The following is a 14,491-nucleotide window of genomic DNA, read 5'->3' on the forward strand; positions in this document are numbered from 1 at the left end:
GTTTCACGAAGTTGATTTTTAGGACTACCACTCTAGCGTGTCGCAGCACGAACACCTCCTCAAAGTCGGCGTAGTGGTTGGCTCTGTTGACAGGTCCCGGACTGAGGCATTGAAACTGCACGAGCAACTAGACCTCTAACTTCGACGGTTGCAAACGTGGAGCCACAAAGGGAGCGAGCAGGTCAAGACGTGAAGAGGACCTTCATCACATCTTCACGTCCGAGTCGATGATCTGCTTGTTATGCTGCGCATACTCGTTCAGTAGACCCGAGACTTACTTTGTATCGGTACAAAAACACAATTTGGGTCATTATCCACCCCGGGGTTGGCTCCACGAGGCCATCGGTCAAGCCCGTTTCTCCGATAGCCACTGCCATTGAGGTGAGCGAACGCCTCGTTCGCCCTAGTGGAAATTCTCTCCTTCCACAGTCGAAGCTATGACTAACCAAATGTCGTTATCATGACGCCATGTGCGTGGCAGGGATGTCGGGAGGTGGTACGAGGATGAGTACCGTTGAATCCTTTGCACGCCTCGGCTTTAAACCTTTAATGCGGTATTCATTATTCTCATTGCTGGACTCCTCAGCACTTCTTTTCGAAATGATCTAGCTGGCCCATGCTCATAGCTGGACGTAGCTCTTTTGTCTCCTGCACCAATGGTGCTCTGGTGTGGCAATACCGTGTGGCAATACCACACTGAGCCTTCGGTGTTAGGCTTTGCACTTCTGCAGTCATATTTTACTCTTTAAATTACAGCGTCGAACGTTGAGGTGCGTCAACAGTGCCAAGCCAAACCTTTTGTGGTGGAGGAGCGGCACAAAATAGCCTATGGCTTGTGCCTAGACCCGTTGAACGGGCATGGGTTGCACGTTCGTAGTTATCTACTGAATGTGTTTGTTGCATGGCAAACAAGCATGATTTCTTCGTGTGGAGACGAGCTGGTAACGTACTGGTGGAAGGATGAGTTTGGTCTATGTGATTGTTCAAGACGCGAAGACAGCAAAATCGTGCTTACTGTATGAACGGACTTCATCGTGATTGTCTGCAGTCCCAACAACCCAAAGCCAATTGTACAGTAAGTTACGAGCTGAAGCTGTTTCGTGTTCCTGGATCCCTGTTTCGTGTTCCGAAAATGCACATCAAACAAGCTGGGCACGACCCGCTCCAACATCGACTCGTGCCCGGAAAAGTGTTGCGCACTGCCTTGTACGTGGCTTGAGGTTCATTCGCAGCAGGAAGACAACCAGCATTCACTCGAGTACTGTGTCGTAGGACAGCACCAAATGGACCATGATCCGCAAATTAGATCAAACGTCGCTATACGCTAGTACTGCGGTGGCTTTCAGGATCCGAGTTTATCATCGTTACTTTTAGTCTGGAGAGACATGGCGTTCACCAGCTTTTATCCAGCTACGGTTGGTTTTACAGGTCAAGTACGATGGCATCTGGACCACTCAGGTATAGCTGCGTCTGACTCAGGCATGCTCATCCCTGTCATATGCAGTGACAGAAATGCCATCACTACATGTCAGTGTCTGGAGGCAGGGCATCCCTCCAAATTTGCTGCAGCAGACAGCTCTACCCTGGTTTCTGGGCTAATGCCAACCTCGTATAGGACACCAATTAGGATTGCAGAGCATGACCCAAGGATCGAATATGCATCGAGCCACAAAGCTGCTGTTCTGAGACCTGGATCGAATACCAACCTCGGTGAACATCAGCGCAGCAACACGGAACATCCTTGGAGATGTGCTCATGACACAGTGTCTGCTGAAACTTTCCCTTCGTACAATTACTTGGTCAGAGCTGTCAGCAAATGACGGGGTTAATTACTGTGGCGTCTCGACGTACTCGTACATAAAGGAGGCATTTTCACGTCATAGGTTGCAATATATGCCGAAGCAGGACGAGACAAACTTCTAAGGTTGTCAGGAGTATGCCCGACAGCAAACCTCGACGTCGTCCGCATGGTAAGTCGCTGACAGAGATCGGATCTTGCCTAAGAAAAACAATCAACAGCAGTGGACAGTCCACGTTTGTGAGCCAAATATATTCACTATTGGAACCAAAAAGTCGGCCGGTCTCAGACTTTCGTGACCGATCATCAATCAGCTGTATTGTATCATACTGTACATGAGCGCAAGCAAAAGGGTATCAATAAACTCAATCATACAAATCGCTATCCTCATTTCCATCGTCGTTCTCGAGCGGCTGAGTACCGTCCACGTGTTCGGACGATGCTCTCGGTCCTTCAGCCAAATCAGCTCTCAGCACGCCATCGTCATCCTCCCAGATCTCCCTGTCACGATGCGGGATTATGCTCTCCGTGATACCACAACTTTGCACAAGCTCCTGCCAAATGTCAAAGTCTAATGTAAATATAGCCTGGTTCCTCACGCTTTCCTGTCGCTCCTCCAAACTTTTGGCATCGACCATGCCCAGCGTCGGCATTTCGTCACTGTCAAAGTCTAGTCCGACTCTGCCTTCTTTAATCAGAAATGAAACATAAAAGAAGTTCTCGACTGATTGACCAAAAGATTTTGGGTTGATGCAGAAATCAAATAGTGGCACACCACCGTTGTCACGGACTTTGTGCTTGCGCATCAGTTGGCGCACTTCCTCCTCGGAAGCATCATAGTCCTCGTCTTGCCATTGCGTGGCTTGCTGCTCTACAGCTCGTTCACCTTTCCTCTGTGCAGAGGCTAGCAGTGTTGCGATTGAACCGCATAAGGCTGTTAATGATGCTGACTCTTGTCTATCTAGTGCTGCTTCGTCGAGCTGTATTGGACGCTGAGCTTGAGATGGGTCTAAGTTTGCACGTTGTGTTACTCGACGTTGTGTCGGTGCTCGAACTTTTTTCTGTAATGACAAGGGCCCGAGCAGGGAGGATGACAGACACGGCCGGTTTGAAGCGGGAAAGCAGAGTGTGCGGCCTAAATGCGCCCAGTTTAAATTCGTATGCTCTTCGTCCTGATTGTCCCCGTCACCATCATCATCATCATCGCATCGTCGGTCTCGTCTCCGTTGGGTCGAGGGCATCTGTGCCGAGCTGTTCGCGTCGGCTGATTGCATGTAAGATATACACTTTGTCAGAAAATCGTCCACGTCAATCGCAGTAGTTGAGTCGCCAAGAGTCATTGTACTGATCTTCTTGTACGAGAGGTCTCCTAGATTGACGAGAAGTCCCGAATCGATTGCGGCTGTAGATGTCTGTCTGACATCTTTGATATATTCGTCTGCTTTTTTTATGGCATCCTGTATACCTCTTGAATCACGTTGTAGGTACTCGGTCCTCGCATCGTTCACATCTGCTTGTAGTTGTCTATATCTCTGTGTGGTCGTGCTCTTCGAAGTCTCATCTTGATCTGGGTCATAAAAGTTGCTGTCAACACTGTCGCCAATGGCTTTGCGCCGTGCGGCTTGTGTCGATCTGCCTGCTGATTGATCTTCGGTTCGCCTTCGCTTGTTCGCACCTGCGTCATGTGTTGGTTGCGCGGTCGACATGGCTGCTGATGTGCTTTTGCGTTTGCCCAGACTGGGTCGTGTTGCACGACTACCAGCGTTTTCCTTGTCCGAACCAAACACTTCGGAAGGCGTTGGCGAAGGCTGATGTGAGGGTGACCTGCTAACGTCTGAGTTGAGCGCGACAGCAGGCGGCGCAAGCATGCTCTGCCTTTCGTTCAATCGGGCCATCTTCAGAACATGGTATTTGTTTGCTACGAGATCGTTATGGGTGTGGTTAGCGGAGATCCAACCATAGTGCTCAGCGCTATTATGTCGGCTGTTGGTATCGATGGGGATCTGAAAATCTTTAAAGGCGACAAGCCGAAGCTGTTGTGTGCTAGATCTGGGCTATAGTGACATTTTCTACAGTGCCCGTAAATTGAATGAGTATCGACGCGTCGCGCGTTAATGTTGCCCTTTTGCGCGGGCAGTATTTACGCTTACGTCACGCAGCCTTGTTTAACTAAAAGGAACTTAGCTTAGGCATTTCGCCTCAGTGATTGGCCGGCGTTCAATCACTTGCAAGTCTGTACACCATAAGTCATCGGCCCCCCAAATGAAACAGGCAAACACCTTCGCTCGTGTGGGTAACCTGATATTCGACTGGTATGGACAATCCAGTCAGGGGAGAGAAATAGCTGGTCAGGGAACGCATCTCATTCCGAGACACGAGGTCTAGTAAACCTCAAGGACATGGATACCTACACTTTTGCGACATCGAAACAGGTTGACTTTCCTGTATGTGTCAAGATGTAGGTGAGGATGTCTGTGTAATTGGATCTGCTGCTGCATCTACTAACACGATCAACACAGCAACCATTTAGAGGGTAAACAGACGCCCGTACTATTTTCAACACTTCTGAGACATCCTGAAATCAGACACATAGGATCAGTACAGAACCCTAACTCTGAACTCTATGTCACGGCTCAAATATGGGCCGAATCCAAGCCTATTGGCGTCCATAGCCAAACACCTCATATGTTCTTCAAGAACACTAGGACTTGGAACAGGTGGTTAGAGCTACCCGTCTCTATCAAGGATTGCCCGATCACCACCCAAATCGCTGTCACAGTCTGGGACTTGTCGCCTCTACCTCTTAACGGAAGTCTAGATCATGCTGTGCCTTTCGGCGGCACAACTATCACTCTCTTCGACGACGAAGGAGTTTTGAGAAAAGGTCGTCAGAAATGTAAGCTATATCGGAAAAGGAGTGCGGATGGGGCATATCCCTCTACAACTCCTCACGTTCCTCGACCTAGGCGCCGACGCAAAGATGAAGGGCCTCCGACTTCCTTCCCCGAGGAAGAGGAGCTCAAGCAGTTAGAAGATCTATTCAGGAAGCACGAGATGAATGAAATCCCGCAGAACGACTGGCTTGATCAACTAGTTTTTCAGAAGGTTGGCAGACTGGCTAGGGAGGTTGATGATAAAGCGCGGAAGGGAGCGGCCGTTCGACAAGCTGAGCGTCGGAAAGCGATCGCTGCTAACGGCGAATCTAATGATCAAACAGATGGAGCTGAGGTCGACCTTGACGAGGAAGAACGATTCACACTTCACATCGATCTTCCACGCTTTGACTTTCCAATCGTGTTTGAAGACTTCTCATATGAAGCCCCAAAACTGATGCGTGACTTCCAGTCTGCAAATCCAGCCACAGGTCCAAATGCGAAACCATCCCCAGAAGTGCGCTATGGTCCAGGTATTGCCGCTGGTAACATGGTTGTGGATGACGAGGATTATCCTGTTGTCAAGATGTTCGATCCAGAACAATTCCAGAAAGAGAATCCGTGCGAGCAAAAGCACCGTCGACTCGTGCGAAGTGATCGCAATGCCTATTTCGATGCTGATCAGAAGCCGAATGCAAAAGTCAGAGATGAATTAAACGAGATACTTGCCTACGGACCAACACAAGAACTCACAACGGCTGAAAAGGAGACCCTGTGGGTGTTTAGAAGACATTTGAGCAAAGACAAGCGAGCTCTCACGAAAGTCGTAAAAGCTACTGATTGGAACAGCCCGCATGAGGTCAAGCAGATGAACGACCTGATACCAAAATGGGCGGAAATCGATATCGACTCAGCTCTGGAGCTACTTGGCCCGGATTTTGATAATGCAGTCGTCCGTGGTTACGCTGTCGAAAGGCTACGCAAAGCTGAAGACGATGAGCTTCAGTTGTACCTGCTACAGCTGGTCCAGGCCCTGAAGTTTGAGAGATACGACGAAGATGAAGAAGGCTTTCCAGACACGTCCCTAGCAAAGTTTCTGATTGAGCGAGCGGCAATAAACTTCAAGCTTGGCAATTATCTGCATTGGTTCTTGATGGTCGAGTGCGACGATCGAGGTCCTGATACGAATGCTGCTAACCGGAAATTATTTGCCAAAGTCGAATATCATTTCATGCTTCAACTCGAAAACCAGAATCCTGAGCAGCGAAGAATGCTGAAGAGGCAGGGTGAGATGGTCGCAGTATTATCTAAGATCAGTAAGGAAATCAGGTTCGGACGTGATAGTCGTCCACACAAGATTGAAAAGCTCAAAAAGTACTTGGCAGATCCCAAGAACGAACTGATCAAGGTTGATCCACCTCTACCACTGCCACTCGATCCATCAATCGAGGTCAGTGGTATATTTCCGGAAGACTCTAACGTCTTCAAGTCGTCGCTCTCGCCTCTTCTGCTGCACTTCAAGATAGCATCCGCAGATGTGCCTGACGATGCGCCGTCGAGTCCACTCAAATCACAGAAACTCGCAGAACAGCCCAGGTTCTCTGTCATATTCAAAACCGGGGACGATTTGAGACAAGATCAGCTCGTGGTTCAGATCATCTCACTCATGGATAGGCTCCTGCTTAGAGAGAATCTTGACCTCAAATTGACACCATATCGTATCCTGGCCACTTCTCCACAGGCTGGTGCCATACAGTTCATACCCTCGACACCTCTCTCAGCTGTATCATCGCAGTACAAAGGGTCAGTGCTGGCATTTCTTAAGAAAGAACATGCAGATTCATCAGGTCCTCTCGGCGTGCGTAAAGATGTCATGGACACATATATCAGGTCTTGTGCTGGATACTGCGTGATCACTTACATACTAGGTGTCGGCGATCGACACTTGGACAACCTGCTCCTATCATCAAGTGGCAACTTCTTTCATATAGACTTTGGCTTCATCCTCGGCAGAGATCCTAAACCATTTGCGCCGCTAATCAAATTGTGCAAGGAAATGGTTGAAGGTCTTGGGGGTACGACTTCGCCGCAATATGCTCAGTTCAAACAGTATTGCTTTACAGCGTTCACCACGTTACGCAAATCAAGTCCCTTGGTGCTGAACCTCTTCAGCTTAATGGTGCAAAGTTCTGTACAGGATGTACGTATGGTAGAGGAGCAGATGGGTGGATTTGGTGGTGCAGTTGCCAAGGTCAGAGAACGGTTTCACCTTGATGTTACAGAGGAAGAGGCTGTCAGACTGCTTGATCAGGTCCTAGCAGACAGTGTCAATGCTGTCTTTGGTGTAGTGATAGATAGGCTGCACGAGCTTGTGCAAAACTGGCGAGCTTAGATAGGCACTACGTATCCTCAATACTATAGTAAGTGATTAGAAAAGGACTGTTTTCAAACTGTGAGCAACTAAGTTCAGTAGGCACGTTGCTGTTGAGCACAAGTAGATACTCCGGATCCGTGCCCCGAAGGTTCGGGGCCTTAGGCTTATAATCACGGGACTAGGCACCCGGACGTAACGCCTAACATTCTGTTCAACTACGAACGCTCTTGAGCTAAGGTCAATGTAACAAACAGTAGGCACGGAAAGCATAGTGCCAGAATGTCAGCAGAAGCGCGACCCATCTCACCTGCCAGTTTCGCTCGCGCGCTGGAAGAATTACCTGCAGAGAATATCTACTCTAAAGCACATGAAATTGGTAATTCTATTGCTCACCTTGAACAGTCGAATAAGATTCTACAAGAATATTCCGACAGTATCAGAGATGATGAGAGCGTGAGTCTTGAAACAAGATCGGCAGGGGACAAAGACTGTCTTGAGGCCATCAAAGAGAACGAAGTTGTGATTGAAAGGCAACATGAACGAATCAAGCTTTTGAAGGCGGAAGTGGAAAGAAGAGGCCAGAGGTGGCATGAAGCAGATCCTGAAGAGAAACAGCCTGTCTTTAATGGTGATTCTGTGGAGGCAACAACGATTTCAAACGACAATCACAATGGTTTACAAACAGCAAATGCACAATCCCAACCACGACTAGCAGACGAGGAGCTGCGACGACAGCTCGAAGAACGACTCGGTGAAGACATGGCGGACGATACAGAGGACGGGCTGCACCTGTGATCTTGCCAGAAGGATCGACTACGAAATACACAATGAGCTTGACCCGTCACTATGCCATTGAAGTCAAGAGGCATCTAGTTGAGATTGAAGTGACGAGTTGTGCAATCGACATACACAGAAACGCAAGAGAAGGGATGTTGGTTTATTCTTCACTTACTACACAGCTGATCGAAAGATACGTTGAGCGATCGAATTCTGGATTCTTGTTCTTCAGACCCAGATCCGATCTATTGATAGATTGGATGAGAGCTGCAACCATGCACAACAATATGGTCTCAACCAGGCCCTTATCGATCCACACTTTTCCCTACAAGAGCTTCGCGGAAAATTCCGATTCGCCTCCAATACCTTCTTCAGGTATCAGCCTAGCTGGAATCAGTGCTCTGACTCTCAAATCACCTTTCATTCAAAGTCCGAGGACAAGATATGTCCACAGCAGACGGCACAATCCAACAGCGTTCACATCTCCGTTTAGTTTTCTGACTGATTTTCCTTTCGAAGTCCGAGAGATGATTTATGGATATGTTATCGATGATATCGTCGTCACTGTAGATGGCGAGAACTATCCGTCGGTCAGGGTCAACAGAGTAGAGCCGAAAGTACAATTGACCCGCGACTTTTCCCGACCACTATTCAGACTGACATGCCGATTTACTGCTCGAAATCCCACAAACTTCCTCTGCATATCTCGGCAGTTCTTCCACGAAGTAAGAGACGTTATATACAGGAATATGGCAGTAAAGTTCGAACGTCGGTGGGATTTCGTGAATGCTTACATCAACGGTACGCTTCACGCGGCGGCCTCCACGAATACATCACCTACTGATAATGCACTTGCGTTCGTCCCTCGAAGCTCAGATATCTTCGCAAAGATACAAGACTTGCACCTAAACCTCTGTCGCAACAGTGATTTCGACAACGTGATTCACGGTGCTGAAGCTCGGCGTGTAACAACACAAATGCTCCAGATACTTCAACGAAACATGCCTAGGTTGAGGGCGCTGTCTCTGACAGTCGATAACCGCTCTCGCACCTCAAATTCGATTATGGTTTATATGCCCAACGCGTGGTTTCTCGAAGGCCTGCTGGCCGTCAAGCAACTCAAAATTGTCAACTTCCTAGCAGGTCCTGGCTGGAGAGGATATGCACAAAGTAAGGTCAATGCCCGGCACTGCTTACAAGCTATGAATGCAGTTTTGGGAGGCCATTTCTCTATGTCGCATCCGGCGTACAAGCTCAATCTGAATGGAGAGACAGGCAGACCTCTCCAAGTCGAGCTAGGGAAGAGAATGCTTCTCTTCTTCTCACTGAGGCTACACTACAGTGATACGGCAGCTGCTCTCGCGAGCAAAGTATCAATGCTAGAGCCGATCACTTTCTAAGGGCCAGGAAGCTGAGGTGGAGGACACACACTAACGATATCAGGGCTAGGTTGACGACTGAACAACAAGAAATGCTTTATGCTTACGAATGATCACGATGTTACAAGTTACTTACGAAGTCATGAAGACACAGAAACGCTTGAAAGCAGCTTTAGAGAAATGGAGGAATAGCAGGGCTCGAGGTGTTGCAAATATGTCATGACTACCATGAATGGAACAAATTACATGATTGAATATTACTGTACGGATCAAGGTCGGAATACTATAGAAAAGCGAAACAGAGTTGTTACATGCAGCTAAACTTCACAATGAGGGCGTTTCAGTGCTAAATCGGTTGCATACCAACAACGGTTTGTCAGTGCTCATCTGCCTCGCCTCGTTGAGTGCTTGCTTTCCATTGTAAAAATAACTTCTTTTCCAGAGCGCCCACCCCATTGACCCTCTCGTTAATTCACTGTGCTGTTTCACGTCGGTGAATACTTGCAGCACGTCCTTCGGCAACGCTTGTCAAACTCTTTCCCAGTCCAGCTACGTAGCGAATGCTTGAACAGGATGAATGGCGATAAGTCGCCAGTGTCATGAACAAGAGATGACAACTTGTGAAGCTAGCGCAATGACAAGTGTCTTCTATACGCATTGCGCTCTGTCAAAACTGTGTAGAATGCTCAATTCTTTTGCATACTCTGCATAAATAGCATCTGATATCAGCACATCCAGGGAATTAGGCTCAACCAAGCTCAGAAATTTACGAGACCAGTACCAACCGTCTAGGGGCAGAGCGCTTTACCACCATAAACATCGACATCTACTTCACTTCACTCACTCACTCACCCGCTCAGCCTTACCATGACCCGCCGCATCTACATTTCCTTTGTTCTTCCACGCCCGCGCCATGAGACTTTTAATATGCTCCGTACCTTTACTATCAACAAATTCGAGGACATTTTCGACCTTCTCACCAGTAGGATCCATAGTCAGCACGTATATATATTCGCCTTGGTAAAACCACTCGTCGCATTTCTTATCGTCGTCACCGTCTTTGACATGCTCATGAAATTCAGGAATAGCCGTTGCCCATACGACGACTTGATGTAGGGACGGATTTGCCCACATTTTTTTCGGGATGACTGGGAAGCTGTGCATGACCTCGCGGATTTGCGAGACATGGGCGTTGAATTCTTTGCGGCTGAGAGGGGACGGTAAATTTGTAGAAGCAGGACCGAAGTCGTGGGTGTAGGTATCGGATTGAATGTGGGCAATAACTGATGGGTCGAGTGCGGAGAAGACCTTCAGATATGTTGTTGCTGTCTGGAGCAGTCCAGAAGTGACTGACTGAGGATCAGGTTGCATGATTGTAATGGTGGGGAGGGTGAGGGATGTATGTATTGTCGTCTCATCAGGATAAATAGATAGATAGATTGTGCGGTTTGCAGAAGATGAGGCTTCGGTCAAGATCATGGATCTGACCAGGTTATATGTACGCGGCTCGTGACAGGATATTGCGGCATCCGTGATCAAACAAGATACCGTGTCGGTGCCATCACAGAGGAGCAACAGACCCACGTGAAGGTGAGAGATTCAGCTAAGAAGATCTTAGGAGGAGCAAATACCGGATTTAAAACTCTTAAGAGCGCAATCACCGCTGCCGCTTAAGTCCTCGCAGTAGCGTTGGGAAAATCAGGACATACGTAAACGACCTGATTGTATGGGTGGTCAGAGTCAACCTTGATTCGAGGGTTGCAGTGAAATGTCAAAGTACCGTGGCAACCCCACTCGTTGCACTGCTTCCGGGGCTGCAGTAGTATTGAAACGAACGGATTGATACTGAGTTGGCCTGCCTCGAGTACATCGCGAACGGTGGCATCAACAGGTAAGCACCAAAACGAGCAACAGAATGCTTGCGATCGATTGTCTATCAAACCGGTAGAGTGCATTACGTTGCGCAACGACATCTCAAAAAGCTGGTTTGTGGTGTTGTAAGAGAACTTGTGCGTCAGCATAAAGAATCCGAATGAGGCTTGAGACCGAGGCTGGCTGTCTATCGCTTATCAGCGATATAGAGCGAACGTAGGCGGTGAATTGAACCTACCAATTGTAGGGTATTCATAACGTATCAATCCTTAATTGTGAGCACAACACTCATGACGAATGAGTGGAAAGTCGTTGCTCAAGCTGAGCTCAGCTCGCAGACCAGACGCCGAGTATTGACGAAGCATATAAGGCCTTGGCATGCGCATCTGAGACAACGCGACAGCCTCCTCAATGGCGTCCTCCAAGTCGAGAAAGTGCAGCTAACTGTCGGCGGCAGTGTCTCACAGATCATGCATATATGTCGCCGGTTGCCATTGAAGCGGGAGTAGTATTCTACTTGTCAACACAGTAGGACAGAGCTCGAACAATCCAAGTAAGTCGTCCTCTTAATTGCCAGATCACCGCTCAGCACGAGCAGAGAAACCGGCGTCTGGTTCCGTTTCCGATTAGTATATCGGTTGAACAGATTCATCACCTATACTTGGAAAATGCATGTTCTTCCTGATGACGAGACTCAACGAGCGCAAGCACGTCTTGTTCGTAAATATCTTCAGGGCTTTTGGTACCCTTTAGGATTTCCTTTTCGTGCCGCTGGGCTTCCTCCTTAGTCATCAGAACAAGATCTGGAATTTTCAGGTTCGACGTTTTCTGGCCCTCCACTTCGTAAGCTCTGTTCATATTGGTACCAGACTCGGGTCGATTCCATCTGACCAGGACAAGCCTCGTGGTCAAACCACTGACCACACTTCTACCTCTGAAGACTTCCTCGACCAGATACGCAACGTCGTCTCTGGAAATGGGAATCTTTAAGCCAACAGCATCTTGGCCATTGACAGATCTTGCAAGACGCTCTTCGAGACCTTGAAGAGCTGAAAGAATTGCTTCGTACATTTTGTCTCGGCCACGATCGCCAACACTGTACTCAAGTGGGTATTCTGCAACAGAACATATAACATGACTTGCCAAAGTATATCCGAACATGGCAGGCATTGTGCCCAGGACAGGTAAGATACGAACACGAAAGTCGGGCAGGACACCAAGGTCACCCACATTGCCCTTCTCAACTTCGGAATCAGCTATGGGCATCAAGGCAGCCTTGCCTGGACCTGGCTTTTCGGTCGAAAAGACGACAGGGATACCAGTAGACACACCTAGTAGTTTGAGTCTGCGTCTTGTAGCCTTGGACAAGGGGTCCTCAATACTAGTAGATATGTCGCCGACGCAGATCTTGGTAGGGTCGCTCTTAATGCCTGCACCCATAGCACTGATGACCTTAATATTGTGTAACGTGCAATAGTGCAGAAGTTGTACTTTTGTGTCAATATTGTCGATGGCATCCACGACCCAATCAGGCTCTTGATCACGGTCTTCACCGTCATGCAGCTCGTAGTCCCATGGAGCGAGTAGAGATTCAGCAGACTGAGAACTAAACAGCTCGTTCCTAGACTCAATTCTTGCCCAAGGACAAATCTGTTCCAGGCGTCTTCGCACACAGTGTACTTTTGGAGTCCCCACATCGGCCAGAGTAGCAAGTGCATGGCGATTTAAACTGCTCAAAGTGACCTGGTCAAAGTCGACGATTCTGATCTTCGAAACACCACTTCTAACCAGAGCTGCAACACAATGACTGCCAACACCACCCAGACCAATCACAACAACGAAAGCATTGCGGAGTTTTGCGAGACCTTCGTCTTTCAAGAATATTCGATTGCGAGCCAGCTGTTCAAAAATCAACTCTTCGTCGAAGTCGCCCTTTCGTGCCCTTGCGGCTATCTTTGCAGCTTTTGTGTCCTCGGCACTGGTAATGCTCGGCTGGGGAGCGCTGCCATATTCTGTCAACTGCGAGGCAGGTTGGTCGTGGGGTTGGTCTGGGATGGACTCTTTCAGCTTCAAGGTAGCCTTTTGCCGGCGGGTAGTGAGTAGGACATGGTAGATGGTGGTTGCGGTGACTGCTCCACACGCAAATACAGCAATAGTCTTAGCTGTCTCTGAGTGTCGTTGCAGCCATTGCGATCCAAGCATTTTCCACCGTGCCTCTCTCCTCAACAGCAGCTCTTAGGTGGAGGAAGCAGCTGATTCGGCTGCCAGATGATGCATAGTTCGGGCGAACTTCGGCGATTTACAACTCGCGTGCCTTCCATATTTTGGTCGTGAGTTGTACCTGGACTCGTTGCACGAGTAAAGTAGTTATACTGCAACAACTACTACTACTGAGAACAATTTCCTAAGATAGGAGCGAGAGCGTCACGTTAACCTCGAAACTGAATTCTGCGTTTACATCTTAATCCTCGCGGAGTTACCAATTCTTAGCATACTCTCGACCGCATAGTCTACACTCTACCAAGACAACCATCGCGCTCTCAAGCGCTCTACCTGTATTGTTCGATCACTGACCAAACCCCAAATCACTCACAACCATGGCGCGCAATTCTGAAAAAGCGCAATCCATGCTCTTCCGTTTCCGCGCCGCCCAAGCTCAAGAATCCGGCCTCCTACCATCTGCCTCCCAGCGTCGACCCAAAGCAACCTCAACAATCTCCCAAATCCCCCTAGCCGAGAAATACCGCGGCCAGATCCTTCGCGAAGTCAGCAGGAAAATCACGCGGATCCAGGACGAGTCGTTGTCAGACTACCAGGTCCGGGATCTAAATGACGAGATCAACAAGTTGATGAAGGAGAAATGGAGTTGGGAAAGACGGATACGCGAATTGGGAGGGCCGAACTACATGCGTGGTGGTGCGGGGACAGTGTTTGATGATCAAGGTCGGGAAGTGCAGGGGGCTGGTGGTGGGAAGGGCTATAGGTACTATGGGCGGGCGAAGGAGTTGCCGGGTGTGAAAGAGATGTTTGAACGGGCGGCGAAGAGGAGGGCACGAGAGGTGGAGGATAAGGATGATAAGCCGAGGCAGCATATCGATCGAAGGAATCTGGACGCCAACTATTTTGGTTATGGTCTAGATGAGGAGGATGGCACACTGTTAAGGTATGAGCGGCGCAAGGAGAAGGAGGCTTTTGAACAACTCTCCAAGCTTGACAGTGAAGAGGACAAGGACTGGGACCCGTTGCCTGGTGACGCAGGTGATGGAGTAAGATGGCGCTTACCCACTCTCCAAGAAGTACAGGAAGAGTTTATGGCTAGGAAAAGAAGGAACATACTTGATACTCTGGGATGACTGAACAAGACCGCTCAAATGTTAACTCCTCGTGCTACCCAAGTAGAGTGCTTGGCCTGATTTGC

The 14,491-nt window shown here is 48.7% G+C and overlaps 6 protein-coding genes across 6 annotated transcripts; 3 read left to right on the top strand and 3 right to left on the bottom strand.

Moving 5' to 3' along the window:
* Positions 1 to 2,163: 2,163 nt before the first annotated feature.
* LTR64_003189 (uncharacterized protein) lies at positions 2,164 to 3,693 on the bottom strand (the record flags this gene model as incomplete). Its single annotated transcript, XM_064897550.1, has 1 exon — positions 2,164 to 3,693. One exon carries the CDS (start codon positions 3,691 to 3,693, stop codon positions 2,164 to 2,166), a length of 1,530 nt encoding a protein of 509 aa, XP_064756500.1.
* A 504-nt stretch (positions 3,694 to 4,197) lies between these two features.
* VPS34 (Phosphatidylinositol (PI) 3-kinase) lies at positions 4,198 to 7,063 on the top strand (the record flags this gene model as incomplete). Its single annotated transcript, XM_064897551.1, has 2 exons — positions 4,198 to 4,256; positions 4,318 to 7,063. The coding sequence occupies 2 exons, from the start codon at positions 4,198 to 4,200 to the stop codon at positions 7,061 to 7,063; spliced, it is 2,805 nt and encodes a 934-aa protein (XP_064756501.1).
* A 261-nt stretch (positions 7,064 to 7,324) lies between these two features.
* On the top strand, positions 7,325 to 7,840 carry LTR64_003191 (uncharacterized protein; the record flags this gene model as incomplete). The annotated part of the gene is made up of 1 exon (XM_064897552.1): positions 7,325 to 7,840. The coding sequence occupies one exon, from the start codon at positions 7,325 to 7,327 to the stop codon at positions 7,838 to 7,840; it is 516 nt and encodes a 171-aa protein (XP_064756502.1).
* A 2,047-nt stretch (positions 7,841 to 9,887) lies between these two features.
* On the bottom strand, positions 9,888 to 10,572 carry LTR64_003192 (uncharacterized protein; the record flags this gene model as incomplete). The annotated part of the gene is made up of 2 exons (XM_064897553.1): positions 9,888 to 9,920; positions 10,054 to 10,572. The coding sequence occupies 2 exons, from the start codon at positions 10,570 to 10,572 to the stop codon at positions 9,888 to 9,890; spliced, it is 552 nt and encodes a 183-aa protein (XP_064756503.1).
* A 1,152-nt stretch (positions 10,573 to 11,724) lies between these two features.
* LTR64_003193 (uncharacterized protein) lies at positions 11,725 to 13,275 on the bottom strand (the record flags this gene model as incomplete). Its single annotated transcript, XM_064897554.1, has 1 exon — positions 11,725 to 13,275. The coding sequence occupies one exon, from the start codon at positions 13,273 to 13,275 to the stop codon at positions 11,725 to 11,727; it is 1,551 nt and encodes a 516-aa protein (XP_064756504.1).
* A 395-nt stretch (positions 13,276 to 13,670) lies between these two features.
* ISY1 (NineTeen Complex (NTC) component) lies at positions 13,671 to 14,413 on the top strand (the record flags this gene model as incomplete). The annotated part of the gene is made up of 2 exons (XM_064897555.1): positions 13,671 to 14,339; positions 14,393 to 14,413. The coding sequence occupies 2 exons, from the start codon at positions 13,671 to 13,673 to the stop codon at positions 14,411 to 14,413; spliced, it is 690 nt and encodes a 229-aa protein (XP_064756505.1).
* Between the last annotated feature and the right edge of the window lie 78 nt (positions 14,414 to 14,491).

The sequence above is a fragment of the Lithohypha guttulata genome (assembly GCF_036872675.1).
Source record: "Lithohypha guttulata strain CCFEE 5908 chromosome Unknown scaffold_2, whole genome shotgun sequence".
Classification (NCBI taxonomy): domain Eukaryota; kingdom Fungi; phylum Ascomycota; class Eurotiomycetes; order Chaetothyriales; family Trichomeriaceae; genus Lithohypha; species Lithohypha guttulata.